Below are 24,552 nucleotides of genomic sequence, written 5' to 3'. Positions count from 1 at the left end.
GACAGAAATGTAACGTAGGCTATTTACCCAATACGGGAAAGCTAGTCTTTAGTGGGCATAGAGCGATGATTTTGTGCAACGAATTCAAACAAGGCCGTGAAAATATGGAAAATCAATCGTATCGACGTAGTTCTCTTACCAGGGTGACTAATGAAAACTTGCAAGTATTCGTGAATTTATCGATTGGGACGAGCGCTTCAGAGTATTTCAAATTTCAAAGAATCTTGGTGTTAGCTACGAAAGTATCGATTCAATGATAAGAAAGCAGTTAAGTTTCAGAAAAATCTAAGCTGAGTGGGTTCCACTGACTGATGTTCAAAAGACCACACGAGTTCGTTTTAAAAAAATGAGAGCTTTCTGTCACTTGTCTCGAGACATAGGTGTATTATTACACTCCCAAATTCTAGCGTGCAAGTTTATGATGGAGAAAGAAACACACAAAAAACTTTGTAAAAGTTGAAACTCGGGGCTCGTAGAATGAAGTATGCAATGTATGTGATTCAGAACATGGATCTGGTTAGATAACCTAGAGCGATGCTTCGAAATAACAGCATTATAACATTCTATCCAAACCCTATTTATAAAAAATGTAACAATAATTTCGTTTTCACAGTGTGAAATATATTACCGAAACGCTAAAAGACTCATCAAGAAAAAAGACAGAATTTACGATCCAAAGGAATGTACAGTCTTGTTTCGGCGGGAAAAATCAGGAGTTTTACAGTTAAACCTGTTACCTAAAATGACATACTTGACTGTAGAAACGTATAGCTGACATCAGACAAGACATTTAAGATTTTGTAATATAGCTTTGATTATATGTAGTTAAAATCGTAAAGGTTACTTGATATGTTCCGAATTTATCGGTGGTTTCGTCGAAGCTAAACTTTAGCTCTAAAAAATTCTACAAATTCGAAAATACCATAACCATAAACTTATTATAATACTAAAATAACCGTAAATGCGAGGAAAAATTGACGCAAAAAAAATGAAGGCTTAACCTATTTTTTTTAATGAAGGATTGAATCAAATTTCTAAAAAATAATTGAAAAAAACAGTTCAAGTAAATTAATACAGAGTGCTGTTAGCTTCAAACAAAATGGCGATCTTAAATTGCGAGGTTTTCTATTTAGACTTTCAAATCAAATCTTCACGAGTTTTTCTGTTAGATGCGTTTAGAAATCTATCTAATGGTATAGTTCTTCCAATATCAATTTTGCAGAAGACAGTTATGCGAAAAACAATCAATATTTCATAAAAACGCACGGCACTCGTACCTAATTAAGAAATGAAAAATAATGTTTACTCCCCGTATAAAATTCGGTGAACATCTAATAAACCATCATCTCCAGTGTTTACCAATAAAAAAATCGAAATGTAAACATAAATGCATTTCTATTGGTCGAAACCGAATGTACACAATTTCTTCGAAATATTCCTGCGATAAGCAGTGGCGTGGCTTGGTGAGATTAATTTAATTCACAAATTTCTTCAAATAAATAGAAATATGGCGTTGTTTAGACCATGGGCGAATGAAGACAATGACATTGCACAGTGTAGTAGAGAATGAAGACAGATATGAATTTAATAATAAAGATTTAAATATACAAACACAGCAAGTTATTTTAAATATAATCGAATGTTTGAAGAAGCATAAAATATTCAGCATTATTTATAAAGATACTTTGGAATTGAAATGTTTTTTTTCTTTTGTTTTATTTGCAAAGAATTTATTTTCCTTTATGGTGTTTGCTTTGAAATTTCGTTTTCCAGAAAAAAACCCTCTAAATTAATATTCAGTTGTAGCAAGTTAACGAGGTATAATAATGATTTGTTTCCAAGTTCCAAGTAGGGTTACATTCAAGTGCATCTGTCTAAATAACGGCGTATAATGCCGTCCAATTTATAATCATTCGATTGCTTTTTAACCAATACTTTCTCCCATAAGTACTTATAAAAGTATTTATAAAAATAGTAAATTTATAAAATGAGGTATCAACGCCTATGGTAGATAGATCAAACAAAATTTTCGGCAAGGGTTTGTATAATCTGCAATTGATATTGCAAGAACTATATCAAAACGTTGATATAAAAAAAATTACATGATTTGCGACATAATAGAGTTATTTTATGTTTTTCTAATAAATACATTGTCATTATATTCTCCATAATTTCAATTATTTTGTATATAATATCTGATGAATCGAAAGAAAATAATAAATCCAACTATATAACTTGAAAATAACTTTTTTTCAATCATCTCCATTCTCATTTTATGGATTTATACTCTTTTTGCTATTGGTGGTTAAATTATACCTTCAGTTTTATAAATTACTATTAACAACGAGAAGATTTAGTTGCGGCAAAATTGTTGTCCTGCTCGAAATAAACGTAAGTACAAAATTATTTTTTTAAATACTTTTAATAATAGAATTATTACATCCCGTGGTGTGATGAAATTTCATGACTAAAACTTTCAACGAATCAAGAGAAAGATAATCAAACTTTGTAGTAAAATTACAGATAACCAACTGTGAACGGTGAGGACTATCTCCGTATAATAGTATCGGATACTGTTTAGCTATAAAAGTGGATTATTTGAAATTATATGATGATAGTATTTAGTTTTTCAAACTCTCGTTCATTATTTATTATTTAAATTTTCAATTTCTTTCAATGTTTCAATTTAAATTATTTGTGACATAAATTTTTACTTTTGAGGAGTATAAGTACACCTCCCCTCTCCTGTTTTGATACTAACAGATTTTGACTCTAATAAGTGGAAACCCAGTGAAACGGACATTAACATTTACACCGCTAGATTGGAAGTAAGTTGCTGTGAGTTTATTTGATTCTTATACATTACGGTTTGGTAATAAAATAATCTAAAAATAATCCCCTACCCTCTATCGACTTGGGGTTGTGGGGGATGTTAGAGGGAGGTAATTATAATATGTGGAATTAGCAATCGGTCATTGTTTTGAAGTTAGGTTAGGTTCTACGCAAGAACACTATTTATACCATGATGTAAAGACTACAAGGTGTGCTATTACGCACCAACTGGGAAGCAGCCAATGAAAATTCGCTCCCAAATTGACACGCCAATTTGAAACATTTGAATTGAATACTTGTATAAATGGATTTTCTGCAAAATTTGGAAGTACAGGAAAATTGTAAAAACCAATGCAAAACAATGATTTGATCATCATAAATAAGATTATAGCTAGATGGGAACAGAGGCAATCTTTATATTTAGAATACTTCTTTTACGAATGTTTTCAATTCAAATATTTCATATTGGCGCGTCGTTTTGGGAGCGAATTCTCGTTGGCTCTTGAGAGATCAGAAGAGCCAACGAGTCAAAAATGAGTCCTCGGGAAGAGCACACCTTGTAGTCTTTACATCATGATTTATACAACATGTTTCCGTGCTCTTTTAACACATTTTACCATAAAAAGATGATTATTGAATTTTCTATTTTTCCATATGTATTTTTCTATGATAAAATAATAATTACTTATGGTTACGTCAATTAACAATAATTGTTCATAATTCCACCGAATTAATTTCATATATTTTCCACATATTATTTTTACTATTTAGCTATATTTTTTGTTTATATATTTTCAAATAAAATTCATAATTTATTGACACATTTAATTCAAAAAATGTTAAATTTTTATCCTTCAACACTCTTTACATTTTAACAAGGGATGATCGACGGCTGGAATAATTTTTTTTGTGCTCAGTACATTTTTCTTTGTTACCCCCCTTCACTTATGGTTTTATATTATATATCCACATATCTGCTGCTAGAGCAAGTAAAAAAACTTCAACCTACACAACGACACTCGACATGCACAACCAAAGCATAGTTCAGCAAAGCGAAAAAGAAAATTACTAAAAATTGTGTCATTAAATGGAGATTTTTTTAATAAACTCAAATAATTTTCTGCCAATTTCTACCAACCAGACATTTTTTATTAAATTGTAAAGAACAATATAAAAATTAGCATATCATTGATATTAGAAATATCGGATATACTTCGTTTTTTTTTATTTTTTTTTTTTTGCATATTTCCAACAATGAAACAATTTTCAATACACATCAGCACCACACTAAGAATAAATAAAAATGTGATCGATAGGGAGTTTTAGGAAAAGACGAACGATACGGAGATGTACCAAATTCTAGACAATTTTTTTATTGAAAAAAATTGAAGTGCTTGATACACCTCCGATATAAGATAATACTACACCAGTCGCACGGGATTACCAGACAGATGAGTTCAAAAAATTTCACTTCGACTTTGCTCATGCTTAGCCAAAGTTTCTACAAAGATTTTTCTTAAATATGGCTAATAGATTAAGTCGATTATAATTCAAAGTTTTTAATAGTTACTATAATAGTTGCGATATGATACGTACTTTTTGAAATATATATTTTAAATTTGTAAACCGAATATTTTAGTTCTAAGATACTATTCTGATGTTATATTACTGATTCAAACAAGTTCAGTAATGGCCATACAAGTACAGTATACAGAAACTAATTAGCTTGAAAAAATTTACAAAAATACACCAAAATTTACTCATACTACTTCACCATCTCCTGCTTATAGATAAACGTACAATATGCTACTTAGTATAGATAAATATATAATACTATGAACGATAGAGGCAATTCCATATCAACTAAATCGTTTTAATGGAGGTAATTTATCATAAAAAATCGTCAAATATCAAAGAAAATGCATGGATCAAAATACAACCAAGGCACTAACCTTTAAATTTAAATTAAAGTTTTTACCGATAACCGATAATGTAGCTGACTAATTTCATTTTTAGTTTGTTATGCTATAAAAATGATTTACATCCATAAAAATCAGAAATATATTAATGAAAAAACTTGAGCAATCTAAGCAAAAAGTTATTATTTTCAATAAATTTCAATTCAAATCAATAGGGGGTCGATTAATTCATTTCATTTTCAAAGTTGTCATTGTCAAGTTTGAAACGTGCAACAAAAGGACTTTATTAATTAATATAAATTAAAAGATTCATTCAAGAAAATACCGGGTTATTCTAAATGATCCCATGACCCATTTTTAAAAATTCGTATTTATTAAAGTACAAATGCTATATGAATAATTTTTATACCAATGAAAAGAGGAAGTTTCAAAGTATTTTTTAATGAATTACAAGTGTTTAAACATCTACGCGGTAGCCAAACTCATCCCACAGAGGAACAAGTGTATCTGGTGTTACTGAGTGCACGGCAGCAGTTAGACGGTTCCGCAGATCATTCAGAGGCGGGACGAAAACAAACTTGCCTAGCATAACCCCATAAGAAATAGTTACATGGGGTGAGATCAGGAGATCTCGGTGGCCAGAAGTGTAGAGCCAGATCTTCATTTCCCCTGCGACCAATCCACCTCTGAGGAAGGGATTCATTTAAAAAACCTCATACAACAAAGTGCCTATGGGGTGAAGTCCTGAAGATCTGCATAATTTGGGGGAATATCCATTGTTCCAACATGTTTAGGTATGTTATTCCAGTCACAGATCTTTCCGCAAATTAAAATGGTCCATAAATCTTTGTACGCGATAAGGCACAGAACACGTTTATCTTCGGTGAGTTTCTTTTATGTTGCAATGTTGTATGTGGATTTTTAAAATCCCATATGCGAACATTGTTTACATTTCCACTGAGGTGGAAACTTGCTTCATCGCTAAAAATGATACGTTGTACAATTGTGTCATCATTTATTATTTCTAGCACATTACCGCAAAATTCCAGATGCTTTCTTTATCATTAGAGTTGAGAGCCTGTACGAGTTCTAAACGGTAGGACTTGTACGGCAAACGCCGTCCCAGAACTTTCCATACAGTTGGTTTGGGTATTCCAAGTTCTCTACTAGCTCTATTGGTAGACTTACTTGGGCTGCGAACAAAACTGTCTGACATCATCTTCTGACACACGCGGTCGGCCTGTGCTTTTTCTTTTACACACAATTCCATGTTTCTTTAAATTGATTAAACCAATGAGTAAAGCTTTTTCTAGTTGGTGGTTTAATACCAAATTCAGCACGAAATGCCCGCTGCGCTACAATTTGCGACTCACTTCTTGTGAACTCAATAACACAGAAACACCTTGTGCTCCACAGTCGCCATCTCACGCATAACTGGCAGTGACATAAAATGGCGTCCTATTGCCGCGAAAACTCTAGCGGACGCTGCTGGAACCATCACCGCCTGCCTACACTTGCAGTACATTAAAAAAAATCTTTGAAACTTCCCCTTTCCGTTAGTATAAAAATTGGCCCCACCCACTGGATGAAAGTTATATTTTCTATACTTTTGTATATACGAAGTCTGATTCCTTTACTCCACCATTAATTTGACCTATCGAGGCCGATTGTAATTGTACAGAAAATTATTATAATTGTGTTTATCGACTACAAGTACCTATGTATGAATGGGTGAAATGGTTTGGAGAAGGTTTGTAGCTAATAATTTTTTAAATGAACTCAAGTTTCGAAATTATTTTCAATAATTCAAAACCCATTATAAATGGTGTTTCTATATTCGACCGACAACGCTCTACCACAAAGAGATCTCAATAATAGATTCATTTTGATATAGGAAAAACTTTTTAAACAAAATCAAAAACTTGCCATAAATCATTTAAATTTTTTTTCAAATGCAGATTCCTTACATGATTTTATTCCTATTAAATTCACACGTGAAAAATGGGTATCACTCGAAAACTCACAATACCCATACTCAATACAACAATATATCCACTGAGCCAATGAAATCGCTCAAAAAGATTCCCGTGACGTTGTGGATAATGATAGTTTTGCAACGTGAATGTGAAGTTAGCAACCTGTTGTTTTCTTAGTTTGTTGTTTTTACAGTAAAGTTGAAAATTTCTTTCAATTAAATTGATTTTCATAATTATATCATGGATATTTTTAATTTTTAAATCATGGGAATGTGTGTGACGTCTATTGCACCAAAAAGAAAAACGAGAAAATCATCAAACGATCCTTCAAAATGGAATCGATCTGTTCAAAAAGCTGAAAGATAAGTCAGTGGAAAATACAGTGTATGATATAATGATGATAATTCTTCACAGATTTGTTATTCTCATTGTTTTAGGATACTCCAAAAAGTTTACCTGATTTTCCTACATGTGGTCGTGTCGTTTAACCAAAAAGAAAAAGACGTCAACATTTAAGGGTATGACTTTGACGATTTCATAAACAGTTTTACTCCCATAGAGACAAAATCCAGCAGGATACTTTTATTTTAAAATATATCCAATCTTTTCCTACAAAACGATCCCGCCCTGTAAAGAAAAACGTTCCATCAAAAAAGGTGAGTACCCAGTACTTTGTTAGAAAAGCTGGAACTCAAAAATTCCTCATTCGTAGGATTGAGTTAGCCAAAACGGGATAGTCGGATAAAACGGGATACTGGCCAAAATTTAAAAATAAGTAGCGCCATCTTACGATTGGAGGTGTTAATCGCTATAAATACTATCCGGTTTTGTCCAATCAAAAACGCTATAGAATTTAATGACGATTTTAAATTTTGTTTTTTACAGGCTGATTAAAAGATGGAAAAATATAAAAGAAAAACCGATCGGCAGTCTTGGAATGAGGAAAGTATGCGCCAAGCAGCGGAAGAGGTTCTCTAAGGAAGAATGGGCTATTTTAAAGCTTCGAAACCATTTGAGGTACCTCGCACAATTGAAGCCATCGTAAAAAAATGAAAAATTGGTCTCTTGAACGAGAAGATTCAGGGAAAAAGTGACTAGGGCGTCACAGACCGGTTTTCTTTGAGGAGCAAGAAGAAGAGTTAGTGTAACACATTTTGTCTATGGAATCGCGACTATTTGGTTTTACTTTGAATGACTTTCGAAGTTTGGCTTTTCAGTTAGCACCAAAATGACGAAAGTTATATAAACAAGTTTTACTGTACTTTACGGGTAGAGCGAAGAGGAGAACCCAGATTAAAAGAGGTCTATCTAAGAAAAAGAGCGGCAGTTAAGGCTTTTCTTGGAAAACTAACTTCGAAAGTCGAAAGTCATTACTCTCGTGGTATATCGATCCAAAGACATTACGACTCAGGTGACTTAAATCTGCTCAAGCTTTGGCGTATGTACAATAATCAGCAGCCTGAACTAAAAGCCAAGAGAACGTTTTTCAAAAATGCATTGAGCTGAAAGGGAAAATAAAGAAGGATCCATATGTTTAAGAAACAAATAAGTTGATTATCGAACTTGCTGTTCACAAAGCTTTTTATAAAAAGCTAAATTACGAACAAAGTGACCTACTTATTATGTCATTTGACTGCCAAAAAAAAATTGGTTTTACCAAAGATTCAAAACCAAACTGCATATTACAGCAGACAATTGTATCTTTACAATTTCACCATTGTGACGACGGGTTCTTCCAAAGGCCGCATGACACCGGACAACATATTTTTCTGTTCTTGGATGGAACATGAACACAGAAAAAGTTTTAACCAAATTGCATCAGCAGTTTCCCACCTCCTGAGATATTCGGACTTGACATCCTATTCAAGGATAAGGAGCTGTACTGACGGATGTGGAGGTCAGAATCGGAATTCGATAATGACAGCTATGTTAACATATTTTTTTTGCAATGCGTCACCAATCAACATTAGTCGATTGAAACGGTGTTTCCTATTACAAGACAGTTACATACGCCGCTTATCAAGGAAACTTAAAAGCGCAGCAGAAACACTATACTTTCTGAGAAATTGTTATTTAACAACATATGCAGATAAATCTTACTTTCTTGTAATATCATTTAATAATATTCATTCTCTGTTCAGATCTCTAACAATAAGCTTGTAATTGCTAGAATAAATATATTTTTTAAAAACGAATTTTTCGTAAAGAAAACCAAAATTGGCGCAGTCAGTAGGATCGCGCAAGTCGTCGAAATCAAAAATCACTAAAACGTTTACGGGCATACAGTGCGTAAAAAAATTTCGGATCGTGCGAAATAATTTAGTGACTTCGCGGCTTTAACGTTTCAACGTTTTAAGTGCGAATCCAACGAACAATATTAGACTAGCAATTATCGTGCAATAGCCCTTTAGTAGTGAACATTGGAGGCAACAGGGAATCATCGAGGGAGAAGATTTTAAAAGCCTGTTCTTCAGAAACGTAAGTGCCTTATTGTCCTCTTCTTGCCTTTCCTACCTTTTTTGGATTTTGGAAAGATAGTATTGATTATTGAGTTGTAAAGTTTCAAAAACGTATACAATTAATAAAAAAGAAATTATCAATTTATGAGTGAATTAAACTCTAGTAATCTCGATAACATAGTTCAATTGTTCAATAATATTTCTTTAGTCGAAAATAACGTAGAACAAACTGGTACTAACAAAATGGCTCCTCCTGCAATGAATTGGGATCTTTTCAAATCCAAATTATCAAATATTAAACCTTTTAACGGTGACAGTGAATATTTGAATAAATTCATTACAAGGTGTGAGCATTTAATAGAGTCATATAGAATTTATAATAATGCAGAATTAAATTTACACATTATAGAATGTATTCAAGAAAAATTAGAAGGTAGAGCAGCCTTCATGGTCGGTAACAGAGTTGAATTAAATACTTGGCAAAAATTAAAAACGGCCTTATTACAATGTTTTGCTGATAGAAGGGATTTAAATTGTCTTGTGCAAGAGTTGATTAGAGCCAAACCATTAAAAAACGAGCATCTTAGTGATTTTGGAAGTAGACTTCAATTAATTCGTAGTAGTGTAATTCAAAGAATTAGCAATGACCCTAATATAACTGCCGAAGAAAGAAATTGTCAAATAAATCAATACGATAAAACCGCTTTAAATACGTTTATTGCAGGGTGCGACGATACTCTGAAAAATAATATGCATTTACGAAAACCACATTCTTTAGAAGACGCGATGGCCTATGTGGCCGAATTCGAAAATTTTGAAAGACTATACGGTTCTTTAAACGATAAAAATAATCGATGAAATACACCTAATAATGTTAATATACAGCATGCGCATAGCCAAAATTCTCAAAGAGCCAATTAAAATTTTTATAAAAATCCTAATACATATCAAAATTTTGTACCAAATAACAGACCTGTTAACAATTACCCGAATTCTTATAGCAATCGACAAAACTACCAACCAAATTTCGTACAAAATAGAGAAAGTTGGCCAAATCAGCCGATACCTATTCAATCCATACTACAAAATAAAAGATATTTTACTAATCGACAAGTATTCGGCCCTCCCAAAAATGTATTCAAACCCAACCAAATTCCACAAAATCAATTACCAACACCTGAACCGATGTCCACGACATCACGTAATTTTACTGAACGTACTCGAAGACCTATCAATAATAATAATAATAATAATAATAATAATAATAATAATAATAATAATAATAATAATAATAATAATAGATTTTTCCGATCAAATCCAAAAGCTAAACCAAAATTGGCGCAGTCAGTAGGATAATTTTGGTTTTCTTTACGAAAAATTCGTTTTTAAAAAATATATTTATTCTAGCAATTACAAGTTTATTGTTAGAGATCTGAACAGAGAATGAATATTATTAAATGATATTACAAGAAAGTAAGATTTATCTGCATATGTTGTTAAATAACAATTTCTCAGAAAGTATAGTGTTTCTGCTACGCTTTTAAGTTTCCTTGATAAGCGGCGTATGTAACTGGACACTCTTTTTTATCACCCGAGAGAGTCTTTGCATTGATAGAGAAAAAACTCAGACGTCTCCCGGATATTATGCAACCATTCAATTTTTTCTGAATATTGCACAGTATTGACACTGGGAAAAGAAGTTGAGGTGTACGACTGGAGAAGTTTCAATGCTGTTCACTTCAAGAAGCCTGCTAGTTGGCATTTCCAATTTAACGTAGCAAAACGCTTTTTATTCAAGAAATCTTCTCGAAATAATATATCGATAACTGGAGAGTCTTTCTTCAACTCAGATGTAGGCCCATTCAAGTCTGTTTTCTAAGAAGGGTATCAACCTATCAAAAGTTAATTTACCTGAAGTAATCCAACAAGGAAATCCTGTGAAACCAGCCATGATCAATGACATTCGACAAATATTAACCAAGCACTTTGGAAATGAGTGGCGATTTAGAAGAATGCAATATTTATAAAACCGTTGTTGATCATGCAATAGACAATTTAGGGCATGAAGAGGATCATGCAGTAAGAGTTTAAAACTTTTATCAATAATCAATTTTAAGTGCTTTTTTATTGTAAAAATTATTTTTTTTTTTTCATAAACTCAACTTTACAATGACTTATTTATTTATATATTTTCAAATTTATTATTCATGTGTTAGATTTGCATTAATGCATTTTTAATTTTGTTAGTGCAAAATTATCTATATACACAGTTCCGCTACAAAAATGCTATAATTAAAAAAATTCAGCAACCCTGTTTAAATTTTCTTAACAGAATCGCTATTTAGATGTGCAGGATGAGTTTGGAAAAAAGTAAATACTTATTTGTTGCTGATTAACACAGATAACAGTTTTCGTGAATTCTGAAAATTCTCCAAAAATGGATACATTGAGTCTTGCCATTACACGCCTCATATATCGTAGCTTTTATAGTAACATTTTATATACTAAACCAGGAGTAAAAATCCTGTCTAGTTGATTAATATTTCTAATAATTTATTTGTAGAAACTTCAAGTACCAAGTCTATACCTACAGCAAAGCGTATATAAATAATATAATAGTCAATTGAAATTGAAAATAAGAAAGTGGATAAATCAACAGTGCATAGTTTCAAAAACCGAATTAGAATGTTGAGAGTAGGTATATGTGAGTTTACTGTAAACAACATAAATATAAACAAACAAATTGTCATCCAATAAAATGAAACTGAATATGGTATTCAAGAATTTTCGGTAGGAAATATACTGTTTCTTATAGGACTTACACAGGATATTCCAGGCCTTGATGCAAAAAATTCGGGAGTAATAATGATGTGACATGAAAAAAATTTTCTCAATCGACGACGAGTTATAGGCATATGAAATTGCGAAAACTTATATTTAATTATATTTTCTAAACTATGAATTGGAACATTATAGATTTTTAATAGATGTTTACGTATATCCATGTAATGTTTTTAACGCATTAAATAATTCTACACTACTTCTATCTAAAGGCCAGTGGCGGCTCGTGCGCGGTTAACAATCCGTAACTTTTATAGAGACAACCTGTACAATTTAAAGATAGCAAAAATGAAATTTTCAATCGATTTTTTAACAAAAAGGTACTCTTTGTTTAACTAGATAAAATTGTTGCAGATACCAAGGAAACCGATCGCCATAAAGAGACAATTCTCCTAAATTGTAATTATTTATTAGAAATTCTTACAGGAGGTATTGAAACACAACCAAATATTTTTAATTCAACTTCCTTATAGCGTCACAATGAGAGTTTATTCTATCGATCATTTCGTTTCTTGTATTTACGGGTGTTACATATACCAAGCTTTTAAGAATTCTCCAAAAAAAAAAAAAATGAATCCATTGTATCTAATTCAGGGGAACGTGGTGGCCATGCAAATGAGCCTCTCCGACAAATCCACCTATTAGGAAAATGTAATTAAGATGATTTTTACATCATTTAGGAAGTGGGAAGGGGATCCATTGTGCATGGACCATGTTTATAGGAATATCACATTGCATAAGTGGGAAATTCTAAGTATCGCTGACCATTCAAGTTATTATCAAAAAAAATGTGGACCTACTAAATTATTACCCACTATTCCTGCCCACAAAATCGATGTTGATTCTTTGTATGAATTGTACGGTGAGGATTTTGTTAAAATATCCTCCGTACAATCCAAGAGTGTGTAGAAGTGCAAGGTACTCACTTCGAACATTTATTAGTTTTTATTTGATAAATTGTAGGCTAACCAACTGAATTTTTCTACATTTAAATTTTTTCCTTATGTAATTAACACGATGTTCGACGGTGTGCAGTTCAATTAGAAATATCTGATTGTGTCTTACTGTAAGTATTTTCAATACAACATTACAGTTTATGATAATTTTCATCAGAATTTCTCTTTATGGCGAACGGTTTTCTTAGCATATCTAAAAATCTACTTATATCCTAAACCATAAATTTCACCGAGTTAAACAAAGAGTATCTTTTTGAATGAATATCGATTTGCTAACTTTAGTTTATTCAGGTTGTCCCTGAAAAAAGCTACGGATTGTTAACCGTTGGGTATGAGCAACCCCTGGGCTTCAGATAGTAGTGTACAATTATTTATTCTGTCATACATAACCATCCATTTAAAATTCATAATTTTCGAATGTATAATTTAGAAAATATACTTTCACATTATCTACTCACTCCCGAATTTTTTGTATCAAGTCCAGCACCCTGTATTTAAATTGTGAGTAATTAATGCAATAACATTTTCCCCTGGGATAATCATAATTGTGCAGTGATTTGTCCTAGTAAATTTAACAATTGAGGGACTTGGTGGAAGAGGGTAACAAGCCACAACTAACAAAATCTACGAAATAATGTTAATCATAGAGGTAAAAAGCCCCAGATCTATTTGCACGCAAATTCGTCAACATTTGGCAACGCAGCGTAAAAAATTCGTTCTTGCGTCTAGCTCCAAGTGTGTGTCCAAGTAAAGTGCTCCAAAACAGTGATCGGTTCTGCTAGTTCTGTATCGGACTTCGGATCAGATTATAGTGTAAGCGATGAAGATTATGTGGAATAAAGTAAATTACGGTATGTATAAAAAACATGCGGTTTATTCCTTTTTAAGCAAGACAGTAGTAACTTTTTCGAGTAAATCGTGGCTTAACACCTCTTTTTTTTAATTTCACGCAATTCAGTAATATGAAAAGTGGTTGAAAGAGTTCTGAGATAAAATCAGTAAATTTTTTCTTCAAGTGCGGCCGTAGCTACTGGTTACTTCGTGTTTATCCTTTAGTAATGGGTTATGCGGCTTATTACCTTATTTCGTGTGGCCAAAACGCATAGCAAAGCGTAGGAGCGACGAAATAGCAAATGTTATTTTAAAATATATGAATCATACTGCTCCTCAAACAGAAAAACTAATCATTTTTACCGACAACTGTGGGGACAGAACAAAAACTGGACGATAATGTGTTTATGGGTACAAATGATACGCGAAAAAACATTTAAAACCATTGAACATCGATTAATTGTGCCGGGGCATACACTCTTACCATCAGAAAGAGATTTTACTGCCATTGAGAAGCACAAAAAATATCTCGGAAACAAGTATGCTCACCAAATGAGTGGCATAACGCTGTTAAAGAATCAAAAATGAAAAATCTGTTGAAAGTAATAAGAAAGAAAAAGAAGAAGAAGATACTTTATAACAGAGCCTAGCTATTAGAGTAAAAAAGGCAATAATCCACATTTTTTTTCCAAAAATTAGTTTTTTGTTACCTAGATAGCTCAAATATGTGACTAAGTGGCTTGTTACCCTCTTCCTCCAAGCCCCTCAATTATCGATCCATACATCACTGTTGATTTTTAATTCTTTTGCACATCATATATATATATATATATATATATATATATATATATATATATATATATATATATATATATATATATATATATATATATATATATATATAGATATATAGATAATTGACCTAAAGTAGCCCCGTTGCGCCAATTTATTCTTGGTCTTATATGTCGTACCAATTTACGAAATAAAAACAAATCATTTCTCATTTCCTCATATATACAGAGAGTTGAATGCCTAACTATACACTTTAAGATTCAAGAATAGAACGTCTCAATCATCTCGGAAACGATTTGCTTTTTATAAATTTCGGATAAAAAAACGACAACGGTCGACGGGGTGTGTGCAGCAAGGTTTTGTTAAAAATGGGAAGGGCGTTTTGTTGATGAGCGAAAAACCGACATTAGGGCATTGGCATGAAGTTAATAACGGCCAAAGTATTGTAGTATCGGGGGTAAATTAAAAGTAAGGCGATAACGAAATTGAAATACGGGGTTAAAAGAAAAACTGAGGTGGCTGTGTTTTTTGGACGTGCCGCACGTGTTTTGTTGATAACGGTGGAGGGAGATATGTCAATGGCCAGATAAGGGTATTGGCATACCTGACAGCGAATATCTGGTTAGTCATTAAATTTAGTAGAATAGATTTCTCATTGCTACTGTTATGTTAGCCTAAGGTAACACTGCAAGAAATCTGTCATAACTTCGATTCTTGGAGGCTGCTTTAAACCTCAAATAAATAAAATATTTACCCTAATCATATAAGTAATACTCCTATACGGAAGTTTCTATAAGTGGAAGCTGTTCCGACTAAGGAAGACAGAATGACAACGATTTCTCTGTCCTCCGAGGTTTCAACTCGGTTCTGCGCATTCTCAAGCATGCGCAGTATAGATAAAGTGTCTCGAACTAGAGAGAAAATGAATATTGTCTGCACCGTAATGTAGCGACGTTTTTTCCCATACCAACATTAACTTTTAACGTCACAATAATACGGAGTATACAGACGATATTTTGGTGGTATTTACAATATTGTTCGTTTTTCTGTAAACAGTACAAACTTCTTAATTTCAAATAATCACTATTATTTTTTATTTGGAATTCTTGAGAATTTTTTTCTTGTTATGAAAATAAGTATTAATTGAGATTTTTAATAATATTAGGTGATGTGTATATTTACATCCATTAATAACGTCCTCAAAACAATACATTAATGGCTCCTATTAACCAATTAAGAACAGATTTTTTTCTAATTACCCGAATTTCTACGATTTATTTTGTATTCTAACATTAAAACTCCGAAAATATGTTATTTTAAATTTTTTTTGTTTAAATTTTAATACCCATTTGAGGATCATGGGAAATGTAGTGAATGTTTTAAATAAATTCAATATTGGTTAGATATTATTGTGACATATTATTTTAAATGAAATGGGAAAATATTGCAAAATATGCAAACCTATATCACATTCGGCACATTGTCTTGCATACTCCTCATTTTCTTTGTTTCCCTTCAAAAGTTCTTGTCAAATAATGATTTTCGCTGTTGTACATAGAAGCTAACATTCTTCGCCTGTGGTCTACCCGCATTTTTCGTAACTGATGTATAGAAGAGACTTTACCACTCACAAGACAAAAAAAGCATACGCATTGATAACTGCCGTATCTAACATTTGAATAAATATAGAAAAATAACGTTTTTTTCCACGTATTTTGGTTTTATACTTTTGGACGTTCCAGTCCAACAAATCTACTCCCCCCTTATTAAATTCTGAAATCAAATATGGTTAAGGAATACTTTTTTCGCTTTTTATGTTCTGGACCATCCGTAAGCTTTTGACAAAGGTAATAAACTTTCATGGCATTTATACACAATTATTGTCTTTCCATATTGCCCCCAAGACTTTATTTTTAATGTCAAACCTACAGTCGTATGCGCCTCGTTCTTCTTTTTCCATATCTTTCTCGGACTTCATTGAGCAACTATTCATTCTATTAAATCTACTTGTGCCTGTTACGCGTATGTTTATTTCTAGAAGTTTTTGGACCAACAAAAAACTTGTAAAAACTTGTCAAAGTAAAAGCTATTTAGTTGAAGATTGTCAATATTTGAATTCAACCTCATTACGACGTCTCCTCCTAGTCCAAATGATACTTGAGGTCCTTCCGTTCTTTTTCCTTCATAAAATGGTAACAATAACCACTAACCGAACGAACAACAAAGAGCCCATATTTTGAACCCGAATTTTATAGGTTTTCTTCTGATGAATTGTTTGAGGTGAGGAATTGTGGTGTACGAAGTATCTTACCATTTGCTCAACAATACTTAGGTCCTGGTTGAACACTCCAAAGGTCATGAACTTCTTATTAATTAACGGTCGAATTTTGAACAATTTGTCTCTTTGATCTTTGGGAATATCCTTTATTTCTGCATTATTTGCGAAATGGAGATTTCTAGACATACATTTTCTAACGACTGGTATACAAATATCTTCATCTTCGCTCCAGTACATTTTTTCCTTTGCTAAGCTGTGATAGCCAGATAACAAAAGAATACCCAAGAATTTTTTCAAACAGTTGGTCGATTAAAAAAATTGATGGTTGTTATTCTTAGCAGCAAACTTTGAGTTTTCACTCTTGATGTGCTCCAAAATTCCGTCGTCAAAAAATTATTCAAAAATTTCGCGAGGACTTTTTCCTTTCAATTCCATTTTTATAATGTTGTGTTTTCCAATCTATCCTGTGCTCGTACTTTTCTTTTGTAGAGAAAATGATGGTTCTATTTTTTTCCCCGTTTAGAAACTACCTTTTCTCTATTCTTTTTTGTGATCCGAACTGGTTGTGTCTCAGTACCCTCAGAGATTGTTGATTTCCTTTTCTTACTTTAATGAGGAGTGAATGTATTCGAATTCTCACCAAAATCATATTCTGAATGGACAATATGTATTTCAAAATTACGAAATTTTTTGCCCAAGGTTACGTTGTTTTTCTGTTGTCTGATAAACCGAAGTACTGAGACCATCATCGATAGTATCTTCTGCATGAATACTGTGAACTTCCAATGCCCCAGGAACTTTTGTGAGGGTTTCATCTGCCAATAGATTTTCGTCAAAATCCTCGCAATCTGTGACTTCATCTACATCTTCTGGTGGTAATTCAACAATATCAATGGTATTGACGTCATCATTATACCAAAAGTTAGGATCATTTAATATATGTTCAAGGTACAGGGTTACAGACAGACATTCTCGATAGGTCAATCCTGTGAAAAACGTGTTCAACTAAGAAGAGAAAGAAACTGACGATATGCGCATATCCGACTTATGATTTCAAAAGAGGATCTAGTGAAAAAAATTCGTATAAGTATTCGAAGGGGCATATTGATGACACATCAGATTAAGAATAACAAGAACATAACAAATTTTCACCCTCTCATGTTAAAATCAGAAATATGTTCAAACATAACCTCAAAAATATATAGCAATTAAGAGTTTAGTAGCTCAGGCTGATTTTAGTGCCCTGTATTTACTCTTTTTGTTCAAAAACCACAGAATTCAAGTTCAGATTTTTATTTTTACAATTGAGGATGAAATTAATAGTGCGAACGATACAACTCACACATGACAAATCAATAAAATGAAATTGCAGTGGGGCAAAACTGCGCAATCCCTAAATGGGACTCACGGTACTTAATGGGTTAACGCATTATTTTCTGTTAATGATCCCAAGAAATGGAAGTGAATAAAAATTTTAAAAGAAAACAAGTGAAGCATTATTCAGAGACAATTTTGTTTGCATATTTTGAATTTGAAAAATAACATAAGCATTAGCGAATTTAATAAAATAATAATGAGAAAGGGATATACAGGGTGTTTAAAAACTTTCGCAAGCGAGTTATAACACTGCATTAATCGAAAAAAAAAAAACGATTAAAAATCACCAAACAATCACATGTCTATAACGCATAGATAAATCGCAAATTAACAATAAGGTTTAGCCAATCAAAGCCTGTGGAACGTTTAAGTTTCTCCCTATCGAGAAAACCATAAAAGTATTTAGCTGATGCCGCATTTTTGAATTTTTTTTTTGCTTAATGCAGTGATATAACTCGCATTGGAACGTTTTAAATCACCCTATATATACTGAAGGAGACAAAAATGCTAGACAAAGAACAAGCATGCTTCTGACAACCTGTTTTGAGTGACAAAAAACAAAAGTTAAAATTTCAATAGTTGGGTATGAATCATTTTGTAGATCGACTAGATTTTCGGAGTATCTAGAGCAATGAGAAAAGATGAATTATTGAAATTACAAACGGATGACGTTCAATATTTAGTATCAAAATATCTTGTAACAATTGAAGCATCTAAAATATCCACAAATAGGATTTTTACCATAGTATACAATGTAAAAAAAACCTTCTCAGGTAGCCAACCTTCTACGCAGCCAATTGATGTAAAAACATTTTCGAAGTTTTCAATAATAGTCACTGTTTTTGAATTGGAGCATCTCTATACGAGACATTATTTTCCTCGTTCTTCTGCCTCGATACTTTCAGACAGCGATGCAAATTTTTAAGCTATTAAACGACTTAGTGGATGGATATTCACTGCTGTGGCAGAAGGATATATTGAGAATTCGTTACAAAATAAAGTAACAGCTAAAAAAATTCTTTGTGAATCTGCAACACAGGTTTATCACACCATCGTTCTACCGATGCGACTTGCACTCACAAAATCATACAACTTCTAATGTTACTCGATTTGGTTTTAATTAAAAATATAAAAATGACGATTAATAAATAAAATAAAAGCTTTAAACTGTTTTTCTGCGTTTTATAAAAATATACGGTAGACGGAAAAGTCTATGGTCACAAACTCTTAAAATGCGATTAATGATCTCTCGACAAGTATCATCTCTAAGATCCCTGGACTGATCTTTCCTGTTCTTCTGTACGGATGCGGCCACAGAGAAGAAAATTGATGCGTTCGAAAAGTACGCCTACAGGCGAATGCTGCGGTTATCATGGATGAAACATAAGACAAACATAGAGATCCCACAACAAATGGGTAACTTCTCACGATAATGAAAGAAGGAAAGTTACAGTACTACCATAATTATAATGAGAGGCGAGCGTCATGAGATTCTCCGCCCGATAATAGAAGAGAAGATCGAAAGAAAACGGTCGGTAGGCCGTAGATAAAATTCTACAGACTTGTACAGAAATTTTTAGGACTGCGGTTTCTAGTGCGACAATAACCATTTGGATCGCCAACCTCCGAAGGTAAACGGCGTCTTAAAAAGAAGATCTCGAATAATAACGCGTTCGCTTTCATTAATATACTTGTTAGTTAACTAATTATTAATCATTTATATCCTAACCGAAATTTCATAACAAGATAAGGTTGAGGAGACGATCCACCCTTGAGTATTAGAAAAATATTCAAGCAACTTGATATTTCACGAACAGCCATGACGAGAATTTTACTTGGTAACAAACTCCATTCATACTTATTAAACTTGATTCAATTCATAATTTCTAAAGTCGTAAACAATTTGCTGACACAATGATCCGAACATTTGAATTATATGTAGATTGTGGTGGCGTTACAATTCCCCGTTGATGAGAAAACGCCATACCCAATATCGACATAAGATTAATGTATTGAATGTTATATCAAAATATTTGGTTTCTTTTTCACTGAAGGAGACTTAAATAGTCCGGCGTCTGTTACAATTAACAGCATCATTCGACTCCAAATACTCTGAGTAGCGAGATGCCAAAGTTTTTAAACACCATCCAAAAATAATGTTTCGGAAATTATTTCTTATTTGTCCGAAGTTGCTTTTCATCAAGCCATGTGGAGAGAGTCGAATCAGGTTAATATGGCGGATAAGGAAATAAATCGTAACGCATTTCAGCTAATTTTTCTGCAACAATCGTCAACGAATGGGCAGGATCATTGTTGTATCAAAACGTTTCAGCAAAATAACGTAATTTGGGTAATTTTCTAAGGAATCAATGACAATTATCTACACCTTTGGCTTTGGTAAATACTGTGGTAATGATCTTATTCGCCGAAAAAACGGCTTTTGCTTTTTTGATAGCACGTTTTTTGGATGAAGTCCATTGTTTCGACTTTATTTTTGGATCTGTAGTTATGTACCCATCTACATTGAGTACAATCAAAGTTTCATTATATTTGATGCGAGCCAGGATTTTTATATTCATTATACAATCGCGGCATTTACCTTTTTAAATAGATTTTTCGATTCTATTTTAGGTAAGGATTTCATCAGCCATTTCTGGAATAGCAGTAAATGACGGTTCCGGTCGTTCAGCATCATCCGTGTTCATACGACCACTTGTAAGAGCAAAGAACCACTTAAAAATCATTCCATGAGAAAAGTCAATTTCAGGATAAAATTTACGAAACTTTACCTCGCTTTCTTCAATTATTTTTCGGCGTAAAAAATAATGTTGAATACTTGAAATTTTTTTATTTTTTCATTTTATTTAACAACCTAAGCAATTTTCTTCATATAAGTATTAAAATTAATCTTTCAGATTCAAAAAAGATTTTGATGAACGACACCTTACTTAAACCAATCAAGAATTAGAAGATTGTCACAGGAATAAGAAGAAATAAACAAACAGGGATATTACGAATCGCATTGGAATGTTGAAATTGGGTTGTAACACTGACATAAGGGACATTTTCTAGCATTTGCCGTATATAAAGTTGCTAATTTGTTAAATACTATAGAAGAAAGGTCACCGCCCTGACTTTGTTTTACCGATACTACCACAGTAGATACTCTTCCGAGCTGCCCAACATAATACCACCTGAAGCAGTTTTAGCAAGTCCCACTCGATAGGTAGACGTGGCTCATGAGCTCGCCTGCAGACGCCCAGAACGACAATTTATCAGAAATCCTTTCTTTAGAGAAGTGTAAGTCTGTGGAATTGGCTACCAAGGCACGTCCTTTCCGAACACTAAAACCTACAGAAGTTCAAGATTAATATACACAGACATCTACACACGGCATCGAATACTTGAGTGTAAAAAGGTTTACCCCATCTTATGCTTGCTTTTTAAATAAAAAACATACGAAACTTCGTTAAATATTACATAGAATCTGAATCTCTTTCAAACTTTGTGGCAGATTGTCTGAGCATGCGTTGAAAAAATTTTATACTGCAGCAATTTCGTTACATTTTTTTAATAATTTATTGACCTGATGTATGAGATTTCTATCAGGATATAAATTATTAAAGATGGATAAAACTAAATTAGTTTATTCAATAATACCATCTTGAAGTATTATTTTATATTGGGCAGAGATATTGGTACAATTATATATGAAAAATAATAATGTAAATACCACCGTAATATCAGTCATTTTACAAAAAAAGTCGCACAGTGCCAAATCTGGTGAGTATGGCGGGTGTTCGAGCACTGAATTGCGCTTACTGGCCAAATACTGCCTCACAGATAGTGCGTTATGGGCAGATGCATTGTCCGTGCAAAATCCACGAGTTGCTCTTCCACAACTCGGACCGACTTTTACGAACTCGTTCTCGAAGTGACAAATAGTAAATCTGGTTCACAGGCTTTCCCTCTGGAAGCCATTCAGTCATCACGATATAGTTAATGTCAAAAAAACAATCAACATTGCCTTTGATTTGGACATCTTCCCTTTTTTTTATTCTGGACAATTCAGACGTCTTCCAATGCCTCGATTGTCGCTTTGTTTCAACATAATATTGAAAAATTCACGTTTCGTCGCAAGTAATAACGTTTTTCATCAGTCCGGGATCTTTTTCTAACCTTTCAAGTTAATCTGAGCAGACCCGTTGACGCAAGAGCTTTTGGTCAGAAGTCAGATTTTTTAGCACCAACTTCGCACAGACTTTGTCATGTGAAAATCCTCGTATAAAATTTTTTTAACAGTTTCTTTATCGGCGTTTACAGCCTCGGCAATCATCTGGATGCTCATTCGACGATATACACGCTCAATTTGGTTGATTTTGGTCACTGTTTCCGGAGTTGGAACAGTTACAGGGCGATCTGGGTGCTGATCATCTTCAGTGCTCTCTCGGCACTCACTAAAGTGCTTACACCACTCAAAAACACGCACATGAGATAGAGAATTGTCCCCATAGGTCTCTTGCAACAATTTATAATACTCATTCGAAGTTTTATTTTCAATTTAACGAAATACAAATGGTTTTTGGCACGAGAAAAAACCGCTACTGCACAAATACTATAAATAGTGACGGGAATGGGTTTTGGTACGTGCATAGACAAGATATCTAGATATCGCACTACTCGTTTTCTACCCCACCCGTCTAGGGCGCCCTCTAGACGCGAAGTCTCGTTATTTATTAACAAGAGCTCGTAAAGTCGTTTCCGAGACAATTAACGCGTTCTATACTTAAAACTCACTCTGTACAATGTTGTTTGAATTTTTTAAATCAATGAACTATGGATAAATATTTTCACAAACAATTTCAAATCAATTCTGCGAACTTAAACCCAGGGAAAAAGTTATAATACTTTTATACTCGTCAATTTTTAGACGGCCAATGTGAGCATAAATACAAAATTATCAAAATCTTTCATACACTTTTATATAGTTTTCAAAAAAGAATTTTTTGATTTTGTATTTACTTATATATTCAGTAATTATTTCGTGTATAAAAATTTATACAAGGGGACGGAGTCTAGTGGGAAAATAATCAAATCAAAACAGTTTAACATGTGAGCAGTTTCTTTCTTTGGTACCTTATAAAATCTTTAGTTATCAAAGATATTCAAGACAACGGTTTTTCTACTCATACTATTGATAAAAAAAACTGTTATAATCAATGATGATCTGACTTTGCACGTATCCTGTTTCTGCAGAATGAGTCAAATAAAAAAAAAACAACAATATATATATATATATATATATATATATATATATATATATAGAAATGATATTGTTCTGATATGGGAGATTTTTATAATCTTTGTGTTTCCCACTAGATTCAAACTCCTCGTGGTTCGCTAAACCTGTAAACTGATTAAATGGTCATTTAATCGGGATTCATGTCTTTCGCAATAAGATGTGCACATAAAATGAAAATACATGAAGTATAAACGGAACATTTTTGACATATTTTTAGGATCATACCTGAGCTGTTAACAGCATCCAAACTTTGATGTAATTTCTGAGCTGCTCAAAAGATATTAGTAATGTTATACTATCAATATAGCAACCACATTGTTAAATACCAAATTCATAAATATTACTGTAGGTACCCATTCTACAAACCTTTTTGCATTAAAATGCTCTTATATAAAGTAAAAGTAAATACTTTTTTGTGTTCTTTATTGCTACAACAAAATTGTTAGTTTTATAAAATGAAAGTTATCAAGTATTCTCACTTGATTCATCAATAATCCACTTTTTATTTAATTCAGTTCTTCCAACATAAGCTGATACGAGCTTCTTGTACTTGATGTAGTAAGTCATTGATGCTACAAAAAACGAATCGAATTTTTTGTTAGGAAGTGCCATTATAAAAACGGTGAGAGCTTGAAACTGACTCTACGGAGTGAACATTTGTATTTTGAGCAATTTTGAACTTAATAAACTTCCGAATAAATAAATTGAATGTTGTATCTATATATCGGACTATGTTGAAAATACATCTTGTTGTAAAAAGAAAGAAAATAGATTAAAACGCTTGTGCGTGAAACTAACAAGATAAATCAAAAAAGGATAAAAACACTACAAATATTCCTGATTATGAGTTAAGTAGACGCAACAAGCTATACTAGTACCATACATCAGAAGTATAATTTGATTGTCATGATAATACATCAATAACATCAAATCTAAATCTAATATCTTTATATATATAATTCTTCTGTAGGTGTGTTGGCAGTGTACTC

At 32.7% G+C, this 24,552-nt stretch overlaps 1 protein-coding gene across 21 annotated transcripts in view; it reads right to left on the bottom strand.

Moving 5' to 3' along the window:
• LOC130446066 (inositol hexakisphosphate and diphosphoinositol-pentakisphosphate kinase 2) overlaps nt 1-24,552 on the bottom strand; it is a 163,028-nt gene that overhangs the window by 72,712 nt on the left and 65,764 nt on the right. For 17 of the 21 annotated variants that reach the window (XM_056782097.1, XM_056782092.1, XM_056782093.1 and 14 more), the window contains one exon: nt 23,789-23,830. The exons of the other annotated variants lie outside the window; for them this stretch is intronic. In XM_056782097.1, coding sequence (XP_056638075.1) covers nt 23,789-23,830 — 42 coding nt within the window. The remainder of the gene's footprint in view (nt 1-23,788; nt 23,831-24,552) is intronic. 21 annotated transcript variants of the gene reach the window in all.

Source organism: Diorhabda sublineata, chromosome 6 (genome assembly GCF_026230105.1).
Source record: "Diorhabda sublineata isolate icDioSubl1.1 chromosome 6, icDioSubl1.1, whole genome shotgun sequence".
Lineage (NCBI taxonomy): Eukaryota > Metazoa > Arthropoda > Insecta > Coleoptera > Chrysomelidae > Diorhabda > Diorhabda sublineata.
Note: the sequence above shows the minus strand (reverse complement) of the source record. Positions and strands in the feature narration are given on the sequence as shown.